We start from the raw sequence: 22,829 nt of genomic DNA, 5'->3' as shown, positions 1-22,829 counted from the left end.
CGTGACTTGAGTCAAATATTTTCAGAAGCTTTAGACTACAGTTTGTTGTAGTTTTATTTCCAAACAGAACTTGTGTCAGGGTTTTAGGCGGCTTCACTCACACCAGAACTTTTTCACCCCACAGAACATGGCGCGGTCAGCATTATAACTGCACAGTCCGAATCGTGTTCTCATGCTTCTCCTTTTTCAGTCTAAATGTGGCAATGACAGTCATTAAGGTTAAATGCTTACACAGTTTCAGCAGACCACAGAACTTCTTTAAAAATGAAGCGTTTTGTTCATTAGCTCAGTTCCAAGCAGTAATCTGTCTTTTGGAGCAGTGGCTTCTTCCTCTCAGAGGCGTTTCAGACGATTCGTTTTACTGCAGATGACGCAAACCAGTTTCAGACGGCGTCTTCACAACTTCTTTTTATTGATCTAGACTAGGTTCATATCATATTTATATTTCGCACAGAATCATGTTTTTCTCTATAACACAGAAACCTTCTACTTCCTTTTTTTTTTAAAGGATTTATTGGCTCTAGTGGCCTTTAGTTGATAGTGAATTGACAGGAAAGAGTTATATGAGAAAATGACGTTAGATATATTCTCCTGAATACGTGTTTCTGCATTAAATCCATAATAACCATGTATGTCAGTTATCTATGCAGACAGTAAAATAAAAATGCTTTTAATTCTACTAAACTCTTAGATTTGCTTTTTAACAAAAACTAATTTTAATCTTAGTTGAGTTTCCAAATAATTATTAAGTATTGAACAAGAATGCAGAGTACTTATACTGGAAAATGATCTAATGTAGGAGATTAACCGATCGGCCCACAATCTCTGGTTTTCTTTGTGGAGCGATTTTCCGATCATCAACCAGAACTGCTGCTGGGAAAACTGGTCTATTTCAATCACTGGCCGATTGATTCTATTTACTGCGGTCTGAACCATTCTAATGTATATATATACATACACGCCGTGTGAGTGTGTGTTTGAGGCTCACTGCTGTCGTAGATGGGATTGTTGACAGAAAAGTGTGCTCACTTTTCTGTTGATAAAAAATTGGCAATGTATAGAGTCATATTTCAACAATTTTAATTTGCTTTCCAATGAGGCTCGTTTGTCAGTAGCTTCTAAAAAGAACCTTAAGCAGATATTAAACAAACTTTTCATTAAGCCCACATTTCTATATTGAAAATGTTTTTCATTGAAATAATATTTTAGTATTAAATGTTGTGTTTTCATCGACTGTCAGCAGAATGAACAGAAGTTAAGGCCTTTAACCATCAGTCTAGTCCTGGAAATAAAGGAACTTTTCAATAATATTCTAATTTATTGAATAGGACTGCATGTAGACAGACAAAATTTTGCTGTGAAAATAGTTAGAAATCCTTCAGGGGATCTCATCGTTTTTTTATTATTTTTTTTAATGCTTGTTAAAGATAAGGGGGGGGAAAACCACAACAAAACCAAAATGAAAAATAAATGTTTAAATATTTCAAATTCCCAAAATAGCAATAAAATATTGCTGTTGGCAATGTAACAGAATGTACTGTTTAAATATACCTAAAGTACAACAATGATTAGTTGGACTGAAAATTTGTCAAAATATCTGAACTGAGCAAAATTGACCAGATTGAACTGATCTGATATCAATGTTTTCGATATTGTCCTGTGACGATACCTGTGACATATCGTCACAGACTATATCTACAACATAGATATTGTTTTAGATACCATTGCTTAAATATTTTAAATGGAAAAATTTCATTTTTACAATTCTTATGCTAACGGTAATAGTCAGAACCATATTAGAACACTTTGCTGTGGCTGTTGCGTTACTGAAAATGTTTTCTGAAGCGCGTACTGACAGTACTATGAATTTCAGCTGAAATGGTAACAGGTTTTTACATCCATCCGACATCTTCTCATTTAACTCGGTGGCAGTGAGAATGTCGCCTCTTTCCACAGAATATTTACTTTAAATAAACCTTCTGCTTCCTTTATATATTCAGTGTGAGATGAGCTTCTGAAGTTCTGATGGGCCAAATAAAACCTCACAGTTCTGAGCTGAACATCCTCAGTTTAACACTTCATAAATACTAAAATAACAGAAAACATGGCATCCTTCCTGACTGAACTAAAGTGGCAATTCATCCACCTCACAGCTAAGGTCTGTTTTTTTTTTTTTTTTTAATTAATCCAGAAGCTACAGTATGAGACGCTCTGCTGCTTCCTTCCCACTTTCTTTCTTCTCTGTTGAAATCCAGGAAGTGGAGCACTTCCCTTCAGCCTTAGGCCACATGATGGACGTCCACAAGTGACTCACTTCCAGTCGCACTCCTCTTGCTTTCAGACACAGCTACAGCCATCAGGATGGAGCTGCGTTTGGTGACGGAGCAGATAAGACCGATGTCGGCTTCAGTGACGTGAAGCCGCTCCATCAGCACTGCTGATCTCTCTGTGGCGATATCGCCCTTCCTTTTCTAACATTGCTTCCTTCAGAGTAAACAACCAACACCTAAAATAGCCCTGCATTAATGTGTGTAATACCTGAACACACATCCCAACAAATTCACAACTGTTACCACGAAGCAGAGTGTTAGCGTTTTGGTTTTGATCAGACCAGAAAAACGGGTAAATGGCATAAAAAAAATAACTCAACACATGATTTCAATTTTGAAAAGATGTTATAATGCGTTAGAGAGGAGTTTGTCTCTCATCGTGGCGTAGAGCAATTAAAAATAAATAAATAAATAAAAATAGGCCACCAAGAGCAGTGGTTTGGAATAATAATAAAAAAATCAATTTCTGAGAGGTTAGAGGCCGTTTTATGTACTTTTCATTCTCTTATTTTATTGATTTTATTTTTTATTTTTAATGTGATCTGGACTTAAAGTCTGCAATAAAATCTAAACACATCTAACATACAGATTATTTACTGCGCCTGAGGAACCATTTTATAACTATACAACTAATCTTATCGATCCGCCGACATTTTACTTCACCATCATGAGGAAACATGCAGGAAGTGCAGAAATGTGAAAATCTGACAAGATAACTGATATTTCAAACTAAACTTACTTTATATTTAATGGTTTTATCACAAATAAAATCGACACATTTCATGTTTTCTTCCAGTGTTTGTGGCCGACTATAAACATGTTGAAACATAAGATACTGATCAGTTTTGGTTTATATTTTTGTTCTTGGTTTATTGGTTTTGCTTCTCGAAAACTGACACAAACAGAACAAGTTGAGCTTTTTAATCCCAATAAATGACAAATGTGGAGATAAATATGCAGTGAGATGAGATTAATAATCTGTCAGGATGTGGATAAAATGAACGAGTCAAGCTGTGATGGGGTTTTTTTCTGCTGGTTTACAGTCAGCACCATTAGTTTCCCTTTTCACAGGAACTGAGTCCGTTGCATCCACCGAGCGCAACGGGGCCGAATGTCGCCAGAACCTCAGAGATCATCTGCCAGCATAAACTAAACACAAACTTAAAAAAAATAATAAAATAAAGTAAAATAAAATAAAATAAAATATGTGATCTGCTTCTGGAGTTTGTTTCTGTCTGATGTGTTTTCCTGTCTGGTTAACCAGAACTCAGTCGCTCAATCTAACACACACACACATCAAAGAGGTCAGTGCTCCGAACTCACCGGCTCTGCCGAAACACATCCAGAGAGGGACGGCGGCCAGCAACCGACTCCCGGCCCTCGCTCCCATGGTGACGGGCTGAAACGTGGCTGAAACACGAACTGGAGCAGCAGCAGCAGCAACAGCAGACGCTGGGCGATGCTTTCCTCTGTCTGACTCGGCGCTCGGGTGTTGCGTACCTCACAGCTACGAGGGGAAGTTGTGGTCTGAGCTCGAAGTCCATTTCTCTCAGATCTCATCAGACCACTCCCCCCCCTCCCCTACCCACCCCAGCTAGAAAACACCAACCCAGAGGAAAAGAGGCACCAGCTGAGGCTGTTGGGTTTGACATAATCTAAACTCTGAAGTGTGAGGAAACGAAGCGATGTTCAGACAGGAAGAACGAGGAGATAAAAGGTTTATTAAGTAGATTTAAGTATTATACATGTGTGATTGGATGGTGACTGGATCCAACAGAAAACAAGAAGCACATTGTGCATCAGCAGCGTTAACGGTCAACCTCCCCGAACACGATGTCCTGAGTTCCTGAGGGGAGAAAACAGAGACAGAGAGAGATGAGGCTGAGCGAGGTGGAACTTTATGACCGCTTCTGCTTTTCTAACGATGAAAACAACCCGGTTCTCACCGATAATGGCCACCACGTCTGCCAACATGTGACCTTGGGCCATTTTATCCAGACCGGCCTAGACAGAAGCACACGTTAATATCTGCACCAACAGCGCCCTCTACGCCTCCAGAGCAGCTTTAACAACTTTTTTTTTTTTTTTTATTATTATTCATGACTAAACAGCCTGGAGTCTCTCCACTAACTGCACTAATAGTTTGTTTATCCAGTTGAAAAGACAGTTTTGCCCTAAAAGCCACCAGTTAAACGTGCTAAGCTGCTTCATGTAGCCGTCAGCTAAAAGTGATTCAAAAACATTTGGGGAAAAGTCAGGAGTTGGAAGCAGCCTGGAGGACAAGCGGTTAAATATTCTAAATTATTGATCAGGAGGCGTTATTATTTGATTCTGCATAATGCTGTACGCACCAAGTGAGCGAATCCTGGAGCTTTGATCTTACAGCGATACGGCCTGCTGGAACCGTCTGATACTAGATACACACCAAACTCCCCCTGCAACACACACATACACAAACACACACAGTTAATACACCACACCGGTTGGAAATAAACTGTGGTTAGAATGTCATCTGTGCTGACATTCTAACCAGTAGTTCAATACCTGTCAGTATTGAACTACTGACAGGTTCAATATTGAATAGAGTTATAGAAAAAAAAACAGAAAAGGAAGAGTAAATTATTAAGTGTAATGTGGTTTCTATGGAAATGCAACCAGAGCTACTATACAACGGTTCAGACCAAACCAGCAGAGCACCGATTGCAGTGTTCTGATCTTTAAAAGGTCTGATTTGGGATAAGATCAGTTTCACATGCAGGTATTTTTTGTCAGCAATGAAACTATTTTGGGAAATTGACTGATCGCAGATTTCTCAAATTTTTTTTTTTTTTCCAATTTATCAGAGCACTTTGAGATCAGACCACATTTGTGTGTTAGAATGGTTCAGTCAAAGTCCAAACCATTTGAAAACTCCTCTTCACATAATCTCTTCATCAAATCTAGTGTTATGTTTGTATGCATAGCTACTATTCACAAAACTAGGGTAAAAAAAATGCTGATTCAGGATTGAATACACAGGCACGCCACACTTTTCAGACTTAACAGTTTTTAAAACCATTCATTTACTTTCACTTCATAATAATCACACACCATCTATTGCTTTATCACATAAAATTCCAATAAAATATGTGTTTTGTGGTGTTAACTTGAGAACTGACAGTCAAAGGAGTGTGAACAAGCAGTGATGGAGGACAGTAACAGCAGCCACAAACTTTACAGTTAAACACACTGAGTGTGTATTTGAGCAGTTCCATTACCAACTAGAGACCAATTATTAATAGTTATCAATCATATGTGTGGGTATTTAAAAAATATTTCAAGATAGTATAATTAATGAAGACTGTAGACTCTCTCTAAAAACATAAATGCTGACTAATATTAGCACTTTATTGGGTTTTTGCTACTAAACAAAGTTAAGAGTAAATCAGTCCACAGTAAACCACTATTCACTCTGTTCATGGTTCAGTATTTAGGGATTTTTCCGTGGAATGCAACTTCAAGATATTCCTGGAATGATTTCCAGGAATATTTTGGAATATTCTCTGAAATATTCCAAAGGACAAACGAAATGCACCTTGGGAAACCAAAACCTGAGTAAAGCGTTTCAGTCTTAATCAGCTATGGTGAGTAAAATCATCATAATTACCATGGAGAATGTTGGTTTAGGACTTAGAAAATCAAGAAAAAGTGAAATAAAACACAACCTAAACGTGACCCAGCATGAGGGGCCTCACCTTTGGAGCCTCCACAGCCGTGTATGTGGCCCCTGGGGGCACCTGGTAGCCCTCAGTGTAGAGCTTGAAATGATGGATCAGAGACTCCATGGACATCTGAGAGGAACAGGGGGAAAAACACAAACAGAGTTACATCCCTGAAGCTTCGTTCTGCTTATTAAAGTGAGTTTATCAGCAAAACTGATCAGAACTCGGATCAGGAATCCAAACAGATCCATCCGCTCCACCTACCTTCATCTCAGACCTCTTAGGTGGAGCCACCTTGGCGTCATCCACCTTTATCTCCCCCTCTGGCATCTTGTTGAGGGCCTGCAGTATGATTCTGAGGGACTGCCTCATCTCCTCCACCCGGCACAGATACCTGCACACACACACACAAAAACGCATAGAAAAAAAATTCAGGAGTTTATAACGAGTAATATTTCTCTCCACATCAATTTATCCTCCCAATAACTGAAGAGAACTTAAGAGTTCTATTTCACCACGACACAACTAATCCAAGCAGAAACAGAAAAGAAGAAAGTTCTAGAATGGTGTTCTTTTTCTTTTTCTAGACTTTAGCTCATCATTTTTCTGGTTTTTCGATGATTAGTTCCTCTGGTTTTGGATGCTGTGGAGCTAGAAGATGTTTTGCTTTTACTATTTTTGTTTCAACATGTGGTTATAATGCATAACCATGGCAACAAAGTGTTGCTTTTTCAACTTGGAGGGGCTGATAAGCATCTAAAAAGCTCAAATAATGTCTGAACTATGAAAACTCCAAAGAGAAGGAGGAAGTTCAAATCATCGATCAGAATGGATAAAGGTTCAGATCCCCTACTCCAACATCTCTATGCCTGGCTTTCTAATCAGAGGAAGGAGCAGAAAAAGTAAACAAGGTGGATTAGCAGTGATGGTGCTGCCTGGAAAGTCTTCATCTTTAGATTCGCTGCGTCACCATTGAAGGTACGAGTTTCGACAACGTTTCATTTCCCTTTGGGAATGTGTTTGAATTAAACTGAAAACAAGTCGACATAAACCAGCATAGAGTCGTTCTTTACCTGTCGTAGCAATCTCCGTTGGATCCAATTGGAACATCAAACTCCACTTCGTCGTATTTGTCATACGACTGGGACTTCCTCAGGTCCCACTTGATTCCCGACCCACGCAGCATCACTCCGCTGGTAAAGATGTGACATAAAGACGTCAGCCACCCATAGAGCTGCAGAGTCCCAACTTTAATCAGAGGCTTACCTGAAGCCGTAGTTGAGGGCGTCCTCATGGCTGACCACCCCGATGTTCACAGTACGGTTCTTCCAGATCCGATTGTTGGTCAACATCTGGGCAGACAGAAGCCAACATGGCCCTGCGGTCAGTTCTCCCTGCTCTACAGCTGATGATCAACATTTACTTGTTCAGATTTGGGTTACCTCTTCCACTTCATCAATCCTCAGGGAGAAATTCTTGCCCCACTCATAGATGTCATCCATGAGGCCAAGGGGTAAATCCTGCAACACACAAACCCCATGAGCCCAGCTTTGTTATGATGCATCACTGACTCTAGAGAAAGAAACGAGGGTCCAGTCCACACCTGATGAACGCCGCCTGGTCTGACGTACGCTGCGTGCATCCTGGCTCCGGACACTCGCTCGTAAAACTCAAACATCTGGGAGAGGACAAGCATGTTTTCAGGTTCATTACCAATCCAGACGAGGCCGTCTTGTTGCATTAACACAGCGCGACAGAGCCAGGCATGTTGCTGACCTTCTCTCTCTCCTCAAACATCCAGAAAAAGGGCGTCATGGCGCCGATGTCCAGCGCGTGCGTGGTGATGGCCATGATGTGGTTCAGGATCCGAGTCAGCTCTCCGTACAGAACTGCAAACACAACAGATTGGAACGGACCTGCTTGACTAATCACATCCGGAACAAAGTTATCAACACACTTAAGAGTCCGTTTTATAAAAGACAAATTAATAAAATCATCAAAGCTTAAAAGATGATCGTTTTTCCGAGTTTAACGCTAACTAAGTTTCCATTGACCGCATAGTAGCACAATTTGACATTCATGCATTGGGCATGAACAGATAAAAAGAGCACCTCTGATCCACTGGGCCCGAGGCGGAGCCTGGATGTTCAGCAGCTTCTCCACAGCCAGAGAGTAGCACTGCTCGTTGCACATCATCGAAACATAATCCAGACGGTCAAAGTATGGCAGAGCCTGATGGACAAGGGAAGAAATCACTAGGAAATATTGATCTAAATGTCAGAGAAATAACCCTTTGTTTGTGTTTTTCACGTTAGAAACGTACGCCGTCAGAAACAAAAACCCCTAAAGCGTTGTGCCTGTTGGTCCGTACCTGCAGGTAGGTTTTGTACTCGATGAGCTTTTCAGTGCCTCGATGAAGCAGGCCGATGTGTGGGTCGCACTTCTTCACTGACTCTCCGCTCAGCTCCATCACCAGGCGCAGCACGCCGTGAGCGGCCGGGTGCTGGGGCCCGAAGTTGATGGTCAGGTTGGACACGTCCTTCTCTGCGGGGGGATCTTTGTCTGGAAGGAGACGAGGGAAACGGTTCAGGACTGATGTGAAGGAGGAGAAGAGCAGGCGACAAAAAGGCGGGCTGTTTCGTACCGTTCCATGGGGGAACTTTCCAGTTCTTGTTGAATTCGGTGGGATACATCACCACCCCCCCATACTGTTCCATCCACTCCACATCTGGCTGCCATTGCTTCTGCCTGGAACCCAAATGGAACAGGTTTTCTCAATGCCAAGTAAAAGCAAGAGGAGCCCCAACATGGAACCTAGGGGCACCCGCATGCCAAGATGAATATAGGGTGTTTTCATATTTATTTATTTATTTATTTATTTGTAAGGTTTTGTGAACATTTTGTAGTAACAAATATAATTAATAACATGCTATATTTCAGATGTTTAAAAAAATACACATTCTAGAGACATTGTAATAATCACCCAAAACATTTCAAAGGATATTTTACCCTTTATTAATTGTTATTAGTTGTATTATTTTTTAATTAATCTAGTGCAGTGAATCACAGAGATCTTGCTCAGCCAATATTTTTCATGTTGTGGAAGTTTGAGATGCTGTGAGGAAGGGCTGTAACATGGGGGTAGCACATGCTAATTTTCTATTCAATAGCACTGCAAGACTAAATAAAAGGGTTCAAGCTCCAAAATTGGGAAAAACAGTGTAAGAAAAGTTAATCTTTTCACGTTTTTTGTTTGTTTTGAGGTGGTGATGCTGTAATTAGAGTCGTCCTGATCCAATATTGATATCGTAAATCAATCAGACAAGTTAAAAAAAATTGTATTGGATTTTATCGACCCAATATCAGCATACTGTTTAAAGCACTGTGTTCCAGGATTTAGTCTACCCCAACATTTCTATCCAGCAGCACAGGGTGGAAATACGAATGGTCAAGGTAATGTCAAGATATATCTATATCTATTTTGTATAGGTGTGAAGCCCCCAAATATAAAATTTAACCACGATATTTAATTAAACCACAGCAGTTTTCATTGTACGTCATATAATATGGTGACATAAGATGTTAAGCCTGAGTAATGAGTTTATCTCGCCTTGACTATATACTCAAACCAAAGCAAGCCAGGGACATTCTTATTCTACTGACTAATATTAACACTGAGGGGATAGTTGCATAATTACAGAAGCTAGAAAGAAACACTTAGAAGGAAAATGCAGTCTGAAATAAACAGTAGAACATTCCGACAGCTAAGCTTTAATTCCCCCGTGCATGTATGTGTTGCTGTTATAATACCTTGCTTAAACGCGTATTTATCGTTCAGAGTGAGTGTGGATTTGACAGGTTTTTTTTTGTTTTTACAGAAAAACCTTGTTAGCATAATGTTAGCATTAGCCTCCCAGTTTGTGCATAGAAGCAGCGGAACAAAGCTCACATATCCCGGTGTTTCCTTCTCATCATACCTGTTCTGCAGTAGCGAACAGCCAGGGCTCAATAAGCTCTTGTTGAGTAATACATTATTTGAAGGACGTCCTCCCAGCCTGGAGAGCGACCTCAACATCGTCGCCGCCATCTTGGCTGTTAAACAACTACCCAGCTCTCTTCTTTAGTTGTTTCCGAGACTTCAGCAAGGGGTTTAGAGCGTTACCGCCGCCTGTCGGCGCAAATAATACATTGCTACTTCAACATTATTTAAGACAGTGGTGTCCAAACTATTTTGCGGTAAGGGGCAAAATTGTGATTTTTTTTAAATTATTTTATCTGTTCAATAATGACCTAAAATTTTTAAGATTTTATTGAAAATAATTCGAAATTCTGTAAAGTCTCCGACAAAAGCCACTGTCATTATATAAACACATGTATTTGTTCTGCATAAAAAGTGTTTGCACATCAGTTTTATGTGCAAGGCGAGAACTGGTTAAAAGCAGACAAAAACATTAAATATCAGGGAAAAAAAACTAAAAAACATTGCAGTGGCATTATAAACCACTCCAATGTGATTTATAACACTACATTGTTCTGACCATTAGTTTCTAGTTGTAATAACTGAAGCTGTGTGCTGACTCTTGATGGTTCTCCTTTAGGTCCAAAAATTCTTACTTCAGTTTTGTTTCTACTTAGTGGAGCAAGTTATAGTACATCCATGAATCAATTTCTTCTATGCATCTGCTCAACGTTTGAGTTGATTCAGTCATCAGGTTTAAACCTTGGAGTATACCACATGTGATTTTTGCCAACTACAATGAAAAGTATTGACACACACATCATAATCTTGTACCTGGATTTGTATAGAATGTCATATTCAGCTTCATCACTTCATAATAAAACCACTAATCTATTAAAAATATTAATGGTTAAACGTTACTTTCAGAAATTAAATATATATGTATAAATATTTGTCGCAAACATGTTGAACATTTTAATACAAAAAAGCAAGTCACTACTCAAATATTTTATTCATATGCTGCAGATTTAAGAGTGAGTCTTTTAGACTCAGTTATTTTTCTCTCCTTTTTGAACATGAAAGGAGACCAAAAAAAAAAACCACACAAGACTTTCTTAAAAAACAGTGCTTTTATTTATGTAATACTGTGGAAAAATAATTACATACCATTTTTAAAAAATATCGAGGATAATGAAATTAAAAAATGAGAGTTTGATAATGTTTGTCGTACATCTTTTTGAACAGCTGTCTTCTGCTACCAACAGTACGATAAGATAAACATTGGATTCTCCTAAATTCAAAGACACGATAATACAGGATACAGTCCTACCAGAGGTATAAAAGTACTGGAACGGCTTGGTGAGAAATGATATGGACGTATACTGAAACACACACACACACGTTCATTCACGCTTCTATACAAACACACTGTACAAATGGAAGTGTGCAACCCCAACAACCAACCACACACACACGCACACACACTCACTCTCGCGCTCACACGCTTTAATACATGTCAATACTGCGGATAAGCCTTCATTAAAACCGTTCTCCTTCGGCCAGATTTGGCAAACAATGAGGAATGATTCAAAAATGGAAAATGCATGACATGCTCCCCCATAAGGCCACTCCAGACCCCATCATCCCCCTGTCTACGCCAGGCTTTATGGTTAAAAAAAAAAAAAAAACAGCGATGTCTCCACCGACCGGAGGAGCGTCTACTGCATACACGTGGTCCTGAGGAACACGAACGTTTGGCACAAGGTTTTCCTTTTTCCTTTTTTTTTTTTTTTTAACAATGGGAGAGTGGGGTGGGGGGGTTCAGGTTCTAGCCGCTGGGGCAGCTCTTCCCTCGTGATCCGCCATTTGGTCCGTAACATCGTACACGATTAACATACATGTTTTACGCTGACAAAAATAATTCTGTAATGTTTAAAAAATAGAATACAAAGCTCTAGTCTGGTGTGCAAATAAACAGAAGACACAACAGAGATATAGTTAAGAGGATGAATACAGTGGACGAAGTGCAACATGATGGACGACCACCCTCCCTCCCCCCACTACCCTCCAACAGGGCCCGACCGCACTGTACACACGGGCTCTCTGGGACACTACTGTTTATGTGCTCTATGATCACTGAATAAGACAACCAGCTAAAAGAAAATTAAAAATGGCGGCCAGACGTGGTTCCCACTGGCCGAGGTTTCTCCCCTTCAGCTTTACGTCAGTTTGGAACGGAGGTCGGGTGGGGTGGGGGCTCCTTGGATCTGCAAGTTCTTGTCCTCTCTCGGCCTGATTGTGACTTGCACTGTCCGCTCTCACAGAGCTAGCGTCTATGAACGTCGGGAGTGAGGGAAATCAGTTTCCCGTCCCTGTCTCTTTAAAACATCCTTCATTTTCACCCTGTGTTCACTCCCTCTCTCTCTCTCTCTTGGGCATGGTTTCAGGATTTGTGCCTGTGTGTGTGTGTGCGTGTGTGTGTGTGCGCACGCATGTGTCTATGTGTGTTTGTGTCCAGCAGGACATGTACATTTATGGATGTATGTGTGTGTTTTTCGGTGCGACTCTATTTATAAGATGCCTCTTTATGCTCCGCTAACACTGTGAGGGTGGGAGGGGGGAGGAGGGGTCCGGTGTCTCGCTCTCACACGTGAGTCTGCATCCGCTGTGTGTGTCGGCTGTGAGAGTAGTCAGAGTGCTGCGAGGTGTACGAGAAGCGGGTGGAGCTGCCGTATTTCCCCAACCCGGTCTCTGATCCGGAGGGAGCTGGGCCACTGGAGCTGACCCCAACCCCCGGGCTTGGCACCCCGGACCCCACCCCATACATCTCATAGGAGGGGCCGGCCTCCAGAGGGGCCAGGCTGGAAGGTGCGAAGCCCATGCGATAGGTCTGGTAGTGTGAAGGGTAACCATAGTTGTCGTAGGCCAGCTGAGAAGTGGAGTCCAGGAGGCTACAGTCACCAGGAAAGTCAGTGGCCGCTGGGGTGGGGTTGGCGGGGGGCTGCTGGCTTTGGCCCCCGCGGGTGAATGTGTTGAACTGGGCGTAGCTGATGTGAGACAGTCTGGAAGGCGGCCGGGGGTCGTAGCAGGCTTGCGGGCGTCCGGGCGAGGTGAGAGGACCCGGGGGGACGGGGGCTCCTCCGCTGGCGGTGGCTCCAGAGCCCCCTGTGCTGCTACTGATAGAGGCCGCACCCCCTGGCGTTCCTGCAGGGGAGCGGTAGTCGGAGTAGTGCAAGGTGGAACGGGACCCAGGGTGGACTTCGTCCTGGGTGGAAGCTCGCACGTTGTAGTATCCGTTAGTGGGGTCCTGCAGAGGCAGGTGGAAACAGATGGAAGAACGATTAAGATGATTTCAAATAAATGCTGAGTGTAAGTGTGTTTTCACACCTGATTGTACACTGTACTATAGCACAGTGTTTTCACACTTTACTATCAGTTGTGGAAACACCTGATTGGAGTGTAAAACTGAAATATTTGTTACAATTCCAGCTGCTGTGCTTCTCTTTGTCTCTGCTCTGAGTCAAACCAACCAAACCCTTTGAGAAACCTGTTCCACTCCTCACCTGTGGTGGCGCTGCAGCAAGAACCACTGAAGGAAACAACACAAAACCAGAATGCCCTATAGCCTGGACTTTAGAATCTAACTGGAAAAATAATTTAGGGGGCTCTAATTGTGCTACAACACTTTCAAAATTAGCAAAAACAAACCCCTAAAAATGAGCTCTTTTATTAGTGAATTAGCAGAAGTGTGCCCACCACCGTTAAAAAGACTGTTCAATACTCATCTAAATATGTAGTTTGTTTTATTAACTGGACAAAATGTCACGTCTGAGGTGTGTGAACACTTTGCAACCTGAAATTTGTAAAAACTCCAAATATAAAAGGATATGACATATTTAAACAAAAATGCAGAAGTTTACTCAAATAATTTCACTTGTAAATACATATTAAATTGTGCCATTAAGTCCCTCTAACTACGTAATGTACATATTACTTCCAGCAACACTTTCAGATATTCTCAGAAGAGGAATACCAAAAGAGAAAGAGTTCAGTTTATCTTGTTTTATCGTTTTACTTGCCACACATTCTCTGCGGAGGACAGCCCGGGTGTCCGTGCTTTTTTTGGAATTTGGCTTTATGTTGCTTTGTAGAGATCACAATATCCTTGACAGCTATTCTCATACAAATAATTGTATGAGAAAACACGTGGACCTCTCCGTTGCTGTGAAAGTAATCCTCTGCTTTAAGGCTGAAAATAAGCCTTTCAATGGATCTTGAAAGCCTTATTCCAAGATTCTGTGGAATATTTTTTAGGCCTGTGGCTACAACTTGGTAATTTGCTTATCTGTTGTCTTAATCTGGCAGCATTGTGCCAATCTATTTCAGGCGTTTTCCCTCCCTCTAACTTTGTTTCATTGTATAGTGCTTCAGGCAGTGGATGGGAAAAAGAAGAAAAGAAGAAGTACGTCAGAGTGATCTAACCAAACTAGTCCTGGGGTGGATTCCAGTCTGCATTTCTTCCCTATGATCTGAGGCAACACTTCAGCTTCAGGGGTCTGCCTTCCTTTGCCCTCACAGATTATTCTTAGAATGGGAAGGGGGGTTGTGAGAAACATTTTGGCAGCTTGGTGGTTCAAAGTGCTTTATCACAAACCAAAGTGGAAGAGTATTACAGTCTGGTCACGTAAATTTATCCAACAAATTTGAATATCAGATAAAGATAAGTTGAGTAAATATAACAACCAGATTTCAACTGATGATTGCATTTGTAAAGAAAAAGCATAATCTGAACGGAGCTGGCTCTATGTGAAAAAGCAAAAAGCCTCCAGACAAAGTTAACAGTAAACACATGAAAACCAGAAATGGCGAACATGGACTGAGTCAAACTTCTGCATGCCACGCTAGCTAGAGGTTCTGCAGCAGCTGCAGCACGACAACGAACCTGTAACCTGCCACTGTCAGGGTGCTAGAGCACCTGGCCTTTATCCTCCAGACAAAAATGGAACTTTCTGATTTTTATATTTTTTACAGTGGTCCATTTCTGGACTCAAAAAAGCCTGTAGACATGTTGAATGTTGTTGTTTATATCCAGAAATGTTGCGCATACACACAACGCAGGAGGACAAAGACAATTGTTTTACTTGCCATCCAGAGGAGAGCAATTCCAAAATGAAACCTGGAGATGTGGGTTTATTAATTAAGCTCGATGCCCCACAGCAAAGCAAAAATAACACAGGAACTAAAATCCACTCGTATTCTTCTTTCTTCTTGCTCTCTGTGTTGCTATTACATTATACACAACTGACTGACAACAGCTCCTCTAGTTGACAGAGTACATATTACTTCAAGTGTATCAGGATTTAACAAGACACAAAACATTTTCCGCACAAAGAGAAGAACATTCAGTCACAACAGCCACATGGGGTAGTTTTGCTCCTTTGCCCTAATAATTGAAATAATAATTTGAAAAATGTGACAAATGATATATGTCAACTCCATATCAACTTCAGTCCAAATAAAAAGCTGAGGAGTTTTACAGAAAGGCAGCTCACCTTTAGGTCGTACTCCTGACGGGTGTCCAGGGTGTCGCTGCGCAGGTCCGACTTGAGCTCTATGTCATCTTTAAAAGGCTGATTAGAGGGAGAGAAGGACACAGAAGGGAGAAACTAAACCGTCAAACAACAGAACAAACAAAAAGGAGAGGAGCCAGAACAGAAAACAGGAGCGGGAAGGAGGAAACAGAGTATGAGAGAAAAAGAGAAAGAGGAGTTAAAAAGGAGTGAGTGAAGAGTAGGTTGGTGTTTGTTTTCAGTTAAAAAGGTACAGCGTGGTTAGACTGCAGGGAGTCAGGGAGTTATTCTACAGCTACGGGCTGCGGAAACAGATCCCAACCCAAACACAGACGCCCCGCTGCCTGCCGCTCACCGAGTACATGGCCTTGACCATGCGCGAGGCCGTGGACACGCTGCCGGAGTCCTCCTCCAGGCTGTGGGTCTCCTTGGTGATGGTCTCCACCTTGATGTCGGGCTTACCCAGCGTGACACCGCGCCGGCCTGTGAGCGCAAACACACTGAGTGAAAAACAGGCCAGACACACCCCTGTGGAGTCGAGGTGTTTTCATGAGCTGCGGGAACTCAAAGAGAGCCAACATCCCCACACCGGAGGAGGAGTGGACGCCCTTTGACCTCACAGAGAGCATGACTCACTGCCTTTTCTCTGCCGGTAGAAGACGAGAACGAGGATGAGCAGGAAGATGAGGAGGACAATGGTGGAGCACACTGTGCTGCCAGCTACTATCCCCACTGGAAACTCCTCTGTGTGTGATGGGGGGGAAATACACAAACACACACACACACGCACCACAGGTTAGGAGTACAATCAGGGTGTAACTACTCACTCAAACAACACAGAGTGTGTGTTTCTAACTCACCGTTCTCCTCCAGCGTAATGATCATGGTGCCCGGGCCAAACGCGTTCCAGGCCGTGCAGTTGTAGGTGGACAGGAAGTCCGACTCCATCACGTTGTTGATGGTGAGGGTGGAGAGGACGCCGCCGCCCTCAGCGGCTGGCTTGCTCTGCTCCACTGTGTACCTCTCCAGCAGCGTGCCCTTCTCCTTCTCCCACACGTTCTCCTTCCACGCCCACACCTGCAGCGCACACACAGAACGACGGCCTGATGAGACTCAATCAAAGAGAGGCATTCAGATTCAGTTGGAGCGAATTCATGTTATATGCAACTCAAATCCCTTTGAGGTACCTTATCAGAATATTTGTAAGCCTTTATCCTGTCTGGATTTGGCACGTGCCAGAAAAAAAGACATTTGCCGTCAGCATTGTGCCGATCTTAAAGTGTGAGGCTCTTTCTGAGGAGTAGGGCGCTGTATGAGCAAAGGCGGTACTTGCTGAAGAATGCATACATCAACTGGACCTGCAACCTGCAACAATCAAATGTATCGAGGGATTTCAGAGAAATTGACGCTCAGTGGTAAACATGCAAAATTGGGCCTCTGTCTCTTTAAAAACTCCTACTCTGTCTGAAACTCCGCCTTCAGGAAGTCATCACGGCATGGCTTCTGTATTAACCCTTAAATAACGTTATTACCAGCGTTTCACTGAGATGTAGCTCAAATAATGAGCTCAGCTGATGTGCAGTTCCACCAGGTGTTTGCTAATTGCTGCTGGCTAGTCTGAAGGAGCGCAGTGGAGGGCTGCAGCTCTGAGGAGGAGCTGCGTCTCCAAGGCATACCGAGGTCCACCCAGGTGTTTCGCACAGCTGAATGGTTGCCACGGGAGATCAAAGGATTTTCCTAACATGAATGAAAGAATCAAGACAACACTCCAGGTATTTTTTGGATATAAAGTTCAAAAAAGTTGATTTTACATGATACTGTCCCTTTAACGATAGGCACCAGCACTCCTCCCGACCCCACTAGGGAGAAGGGTGTAAAGAAAATGGATGGATGGATGGATGTCCCTTTAACGTTCGTGTGTGTAACAGAAAGCAACCCGATCTAGTGCAGCAAGCGTTTAAAGTTGAATTGGTAAGAAAAACCTTAAATCCTTCTTCTGTTGTGTCCGCTGCCTGATGTAATCAGCGGCGGCCGCATGCATCCGTCTCCCTCCAACAGAAACTTTAACAGGCTCTCATGCGAGCGGCAGCAGTGTTCATGTTTCTGCAAGCTGAAGCGCAGCATCACAGTGGGTGACTGAGCTGGCAAGAACATTGCTCATTCTCCACCTTTAGAGCCACTAAAAGCAGCTGTATTATTCAGCACTCAAGTACTGTACTAGGCTCAGTTAATTATGCATAAGCCCACATGTTTCTATAATGTGCCCACTTATTGGAGAGGGGCAGAGCAGGGGGGGGAGCGGAACCTCCTGGCTGTGGCGTTTACAGGGACAACTGCTCCTCTCCAGTCCTTCATCTTTTATAAATGTCTTTCTGTCCCCCAACTCCCTCGGTCACATTAGGGAGCGCGGCGCCACAAGTCAGGACGGATCAGTCACGGAGCCGAGGCGGCTGCGGAGCTCCGCGCCGCATCCGGCCTGCTCACTGACGCAGAACTAAAAGCGGACTGACTTAGAGTTGCTTTGTTTGTGTGCTGGGATGGAGGAACGCACTGAGAGAGGGTTCCAGGCTGAGTCACCACTCAGAAAAAAAACAAAAAAACAGAGACAGTGTCTAACAGCAGCCAGCGAGTCATTTAGGAAGGGACAGGAAGCAGTCTAATCCCAACTGCTGTGAGCCTAAAAGCTACAACCATGTGCTCTTTGTGGCCAAAGCCTTTCCTTGTCTGTCGTTGTTCCCAGCTCAATAATTGATGCGTCGCTGAGATTTGAAAGTTTCAACTGAAGGTGCTCCATACTGTTTGCTAAAGTGTCTCGCAAAAGTCTTGAACCCTTTCACACGTAGTCACCTTACAAAGATAAAGTTCAGGGTAATTTATTGAGAGTTTATGGGACAGACCAAAACAAAGCGGCGCACAAGTGTGAAGGAAAAATTCTAAACTTCTAAACTAAGTAAGTAAGTAACTAACTAACTCTAAACCACTATAGCTACACTACAGTATGATGTTTTGAAGAATAAACGCAAAAGCATTACACCAACACAATATTTAGCAGAAGCTAAGGCTAAACCATTTCACCAACATGATATATGATATTTAGCAGAAGCTAATTCTAAAGCACTAAGGCAGTAATTTCATTTCAAATTATGCCTTCCCTTCATATATCTACAGACAGAATCCACCATAGAGCTCAAATTTAATTTTGACATTATAATTTACATGTTTTATTCTACCCATAGGTATTGTATTTATATTTAGATCTGGTTCTCTACTGTTGATGATTTATTTTGTTTATGTATGATTCTTGTTTGAAATAAAGTTATTGAGGTAAAAACATCAAGAAAGAAAACAGAACTGCTGCTTAAACAGTCTTCACGCACTTCAGGATAAGAGCATCAATATAAACATCTAACTACATGATTAATTCTTAATGGTCGATAACTAAAACTTCAATACAGATGTCAAACTTTACTTGATTGAAAGTTTACAAAGCAGACAAACTAGTGACTTAGAATTCGTATGGGAAAAAAATGACCAAGGGGAAGCTAAGAGCACTAAACTCTTTCATGAGTTAGCAAAAGCATTGAAGTGCTAAACAAAAAAATTAGCTCTGCTATTAGTGCATTAGCAGAAGTGTGCCGACTTCTGAAGAAAGCCATACAAAGCCTGTTTACAGGCAAAGTCACAAAGGAGACACAGCAGACACGTGAAAGGAGGTCATCTGGTCAGATGAAACCAAATTTGTCTTTCCTGGCCTACATACAAAATGCTATGTGTGTAAGAAAGCTAACACTGCACCCCCTTGGTGGAACACGATGCTACTAGCATCATGCTGTGGGGATGCTCTTCCGCAGCACAGAAGCTGGTTAGGAAGGATGAATGAAGCTCAATGAAGGACAATGATGGAAGAAAACCAGGAAGAGGCGGTAGAGGAGTTGAGGTCAGGGCAGAGGTTAAGATCAAAGCCTCAGTGTAAGTCCAACTGAGAATCTCAATAGATAATGTATCAGGTCCCTTTCACATAATAATGAACTACTTTGTTTAGGCCTGTATGAAATGTGAAAGGGTTCAAATGGTGTAAACAATTCTATTAGGTGCTTTTTACTTACAATCTTATCTGGAGGGGGTGTACTGGCTATGTAGCATTTCACGCCTCCTCTCTCCCCCCTCACAGCGTACTGCACAGGCTCACTGGAGATGATGGGTGGACCTGTGAACACACACAGACCACAGACTCATCAAGTGCAGGGGGTGATTCCATCTTATTTTTACTGTTTTTACTCTCCAGTAACTGAAAAAAAGTTTGCTTTTAAACCCACAGGATGTAACTTTTATAAAAAGTATGTTCTTTAAATATTTGTTAGAACTGTCACCATGTTGTAACAGTGTGTTATGAGACAGATAATCAGGGAAAAGAATTACCTCCTCCATCTCCTGCCTGAACTACTATTGTTGTCTGAAGAAAACAACCAGGAGGCGAGTCTTAGCGCTGTCAATTAACTTCATGTACGTGCCACTAAATGTGCTAATGGGGTAGAAGCAACTTACCGGCCCGGTAAAACTGTTTGTCTACCATCATGTTGGCTATGTTAACTAGTTAGTATTCATGACAGGTTCTACTGTCAGGAAGAAGTTGTAACCTAACAGAGCAGCATGTACATGAAGTGATTGACAGCACTAAGATCAGCCTCCTGGCTCTGATTGGCTCTTTCTAGTTCGCACTGGAAGAAGGCACAGGAGTTCAATTCCTTTTTTTCACAAATTATCTGTCTCATACGCCATACTGTCACGATATGATGATATTTTCAACAAATATCTAAAACAATATTTGTTGTAGAACAACAAATATTGTTTTAGATATTTGGTGAAATAAAGGTTGCACATTGCAGCCTTAAGGTGTGAACTAAAAAGTTTTTTTCAGACCGTTGACTGTGAGCGTGACCTCGGTCTCTCCTACGCCGATCCGCGGAACGATGGCCTTGCACACATACTGGCCAGCGTCCGCCTGGGTCACTGACTTCAGATACAGTTGGTTGCTGTTGCTCAGAACCTGTGGGGGAGGCAACAAAAGAGCAACGAATATAAACAGAGCAAACAGCAGAGTGAAGGAACAGTCCGCATCGCGTTCTCCGCATGCTTTACTCACTTTAAAGAGTCGCCGTGATCTACTACTCTGACTCAATATGACTGACAATGTAAACTCCCGCTGCAGTTCTTAACCCGTCACAAGGGTTTTATAGTTGCCTAGCAACCACATCCATCAGAAAATGAAGCGAGGAAAATGATGGTTACATAGGAAACCACCCAGAGAGAGAAACACCTGATTATACAGGCGTGGGCGTGAGCCGAGTCGGGACATATTTAGTGGCTCTGATGTGAGGAGGGTTTTCTGGCTTTTATCCAGTTCTGGTCCTGGATGCAGGTCCAATTAAAGCCAGAAGGTGAATGCATATTAATTCCATCCTAAATTGTTCAGTAAATGCTTCAATCAAATAAACCGACCTATAAAACTATAAAAATGACACATCCACCTTTTTTCCCCCCACAAAAAACACTTATTTTGCTTTAGGTCAGTTAGAATGATCAAAATTACCCAAATTATTTCTGTTTGCTAAATGCCACAATAATAAAGAGAAAAAACAAGTGAGAGATTTATTTGTTCATGTCTTAAAAATCTAAAGTTTACCGTCTCCAGATTTCTGGAGGTGCCTAATTCATCTGTTCAAACATTTATACGCAAATACAGACATGATGGGGATGTCCAACCAGCATCCAATAGAAACATAAAGAGCCAAATTGCAGTTTGCAGACGTCCAGAGGGACAAAGACCTTCATTGTTGGGGATATATCCTGTGGTCTGACAGAACTAAAATGAAACTGTTTGGCCAGTTTTATTTTGTGACCATAGCTACATTTACAGGAAAAACAGGGAAGATTGTAGGCTTTGAATAGCATCTACAGAAGTATGTGGGTCTAAAATCAATGAAATCAAATTGGCAGTCAAACATTTGAAATGGGTTTTTTTTAAAACAAGATGTTTTTTAAAGGAACTTGAGAAAACCTGGTTATCCTAAATACACATTATGAATATTAATGTCTCTGTCAGGGGCAGACTAAGAATTCAAAAAGCTTGAGTTTAGTTTTTACCATGTTGGATCCTTTCTTGAACCAGGTAAGGGTGAGTGGAGGGTTTCCGGCCCATTTGCAGTTGAGGGTGACATCAGAGTCCACATCGACTGTTTTGGGCTGTGGCTCCACCAGCAGGATGGGACCGACTGGAGGAAGAAATGGGGACAATTATTATGTCTGTGAGCTCCAGCAGCTGTCACGGTGAGGTGAGTGCGGCGTGACTCACAGTGAACATCAACCAGGATGCTGACGTTGGTCTTCCCCACTGCGTTGAAGACCAAGCAGGAGACGGGCTCGGTGAAGAAGGAGTGGTCGGCCTTGGTGGTGAACACACTCTCCCTGGCGCCCTGCAGCACCACGCCGCCTTTAGCCCACCTGCCGTTCACACAAACACACACTGGTTTTACATCAAGATAACAGTTTACAGGCAACGTTTCCAAAGAAACTCACAAATTTTCTAAACAAACAAAAACAACATAAACTGGAAAACAACATATTCCAGTTCACTGTTTTCCTGAGACATTTTATCTTCACTTCAAAATCTGAATTTTGATCATTTTCCCGTGAAAAATGTCCTTTAATTTTATTCCTGTATTCAACTCCTGCTCCACCAAGTAAAAGTGAACAAGCAGCTGGAACCAAAACATCTCCACCATCCCCGCTCCCAAGGACAAAGCGACCAGCCCAAGCCTCAAAACATTCTGACTCCGTGGGAATCCCACTGAAAAACAGATTTTCTGCACTTCAGCCTGAGCCTCTGAGTGAAACCTCACCTTCAAACATCAACAATGAGGCAAGACCAACACATCCACCCGCTAAAGCTCCAAAGGACAAAGTGACCACCAGGAAAACGAAAGGTATGCCAAAAGTGCTTATTGTTGGAGATGAGGCAGTAAATGGAGTCAGTCATGTTTGCAATCCCAAGAAAACCTGGTGACACTTGGAGTGGGGTACCCCAAGGTTCAATCCTAGGACCCCTCCTATTCAATATTTATGTGCTCCCACCAGCTCAGGTTATAACAGGAAATAAGATTAGATACCATAACAACGCGGATGATACACAGCTCTACATTATGATGTCACCAGGTGACTCTAAACCCATCCAATCACTGAATAGATGTTTAGAACAGATAAATGTGTGAAT

The 22,829-nt window shown here is 42.2% G+C and overlaps 3 protein-coding genes across 5 annotated transcripts in view; all 3 read right to left on the bottom strand.

Moving 5' to 3' along the window:
- fcer1g (Fc epsilon receptor IgFc epsilon receptor Ig) overlaps positions 1-3,869 on the bottom strand; it is an 8,087-nt gene extending 4,218 nt beyond the window's left edge. The window contains exon 1 of the mRNA XM_007555829.2: positions 3,654-3,869. Within this exon, the coding sequence (XP_007555891.1) occupies positions 3,654-3,720 (67 nt within the window). The 5' untranslated portion in view covers positions 3,721-3,869. The remainder of the gene's footprint in view (positions 1-3,653) is intronic.
- Positions 3,870-4,031: 162 nt separating this feature from the next.
- ndufs2 (NADH:ubiquinone oxidoreductase core subunit S2) lies at positions 4,032-10,118 on the bottom strand. The gene is made up of 14 exons (XM_007555828.2): positions 10,009-10,118; positions 8,676-8,779; positions 8,403-8,593; positions 8,143-8,263; positions 7,808-7,920; positions 7,635-7,709; positions 7,474-7,551; positions 7,298-7,383; positions 7,105-7,224; positions 6,296-6,425; positions 6,065-6,160; positions 4,682-4,765; positions 4,277-4,334; positions 4,032-4,176 (listed from the first exon to the last, which is right to left on the bottom strand). The coding sequence occupies exons 1-14, from the start codon at positions 10,116-10,118 to the stop codon at positions 4,139-4,141; spliced, it is 1,404 nt and encodes a 467-aa protein (XP_007555890.1). The 3' UTR covers positions 4,032-4,138.
- Positions 10,119-11,140: 1,022 nt separating this feature from the next.
- Positions 11,141-22,829, bottom strand: part of kirrel1a (kirre like nephrin family adhesion molecule 1a) — a 42,629-nt gene continuing 30,940 nt past the window's right edge. For 2 of the 3 annotated variants that reach the window (XM_007555826.2, XM_007555825.2), the window contains exons 7-15: positions 21,912-22,060; positions 21,704-21,831; positions 20,480-20,606; positions 19,666-19,766; positions 16,420-16,636; positions 16,196-16,303; positions 15,915-16,042; positions 15,542-15,655; positions 11,141-13,296 (exon numbers count right to left, since the gene is read on the bottom strand). In XM_007555826.2, coding sequence (XP_007555888.1) covers positions 12,634-13,296; positions 15,542-15,655; positions 15,915-16,042; positions 16,196-16,303; positions 16,420-16,636; positions 19,666-19,766; positions 20,480-20,606; positions 21,704-21,831; positions 21,912-22,060 — 1,735 coding nt within the window. In that variant the 3' untranslated portion in view covers positions 11,141-12,633. The remainder of the gene's footprint in view (positions 13,297-15,541; positions 15,656-15,914; positions 16,043-16,195; positions 16,304-16,419; positions 16,637-19,665; positions 19,767-20,479; positions 20,607-21,703; positions 21,832-21,911; positions 22,061-22,829) is intronic. The other variant, XM_007555827.2, reaches the window with a different exon arrangement.

This window comes from Poecilia formosa, unplaced genomic scaffold, assembly GCF_000485575.1.
Source record: "Poecilia formosa unplaced genomic scaffold, Poecilia_formosa-5.1.2 Scaffold73, whole genome shotgun sequence".
NCBI classification, from domain to species: Eukaryota; Metazoa; Chordata; class Actinopteri; order Cyprinodontiformes; family Poeciliidae; genus Poecilia; species Poecilia formosa.
The sequence above is the reverse complement of the archived record's forward strand: the minus strand, read 5'-3'. Positions and strand labels throughout refer to the sequence as shown.

What these genes read in the sequence shown, in the direction of transcription:
- ndufs2 (XM_007555828.2), bottom strand. Translation starts at nt 10,118, where the DNA reads ATGGCGGCGACGATGTTGAGGTCGCTCTCCAGGCTGGGAGGACGTCCT. An exon ending in TGTTTGAGGAGAGAGAGAAG is followed by an intron (nt 7,710 to 7,807) that starts GTCAGCAACATG and finishes GTCCTCTCCCAG; the next exon opens with ATGTTTGAGTTTTACGAGCG. An exon ending in AACGGAGATTGCTACGACAG is followed by an intron (nt 6,426 to 7,104) that starts GTAAAGAACGAC and finishes GTGTGTGTGCAG; the next exon opens with GTATCTGTGCCGGGTGGAGG.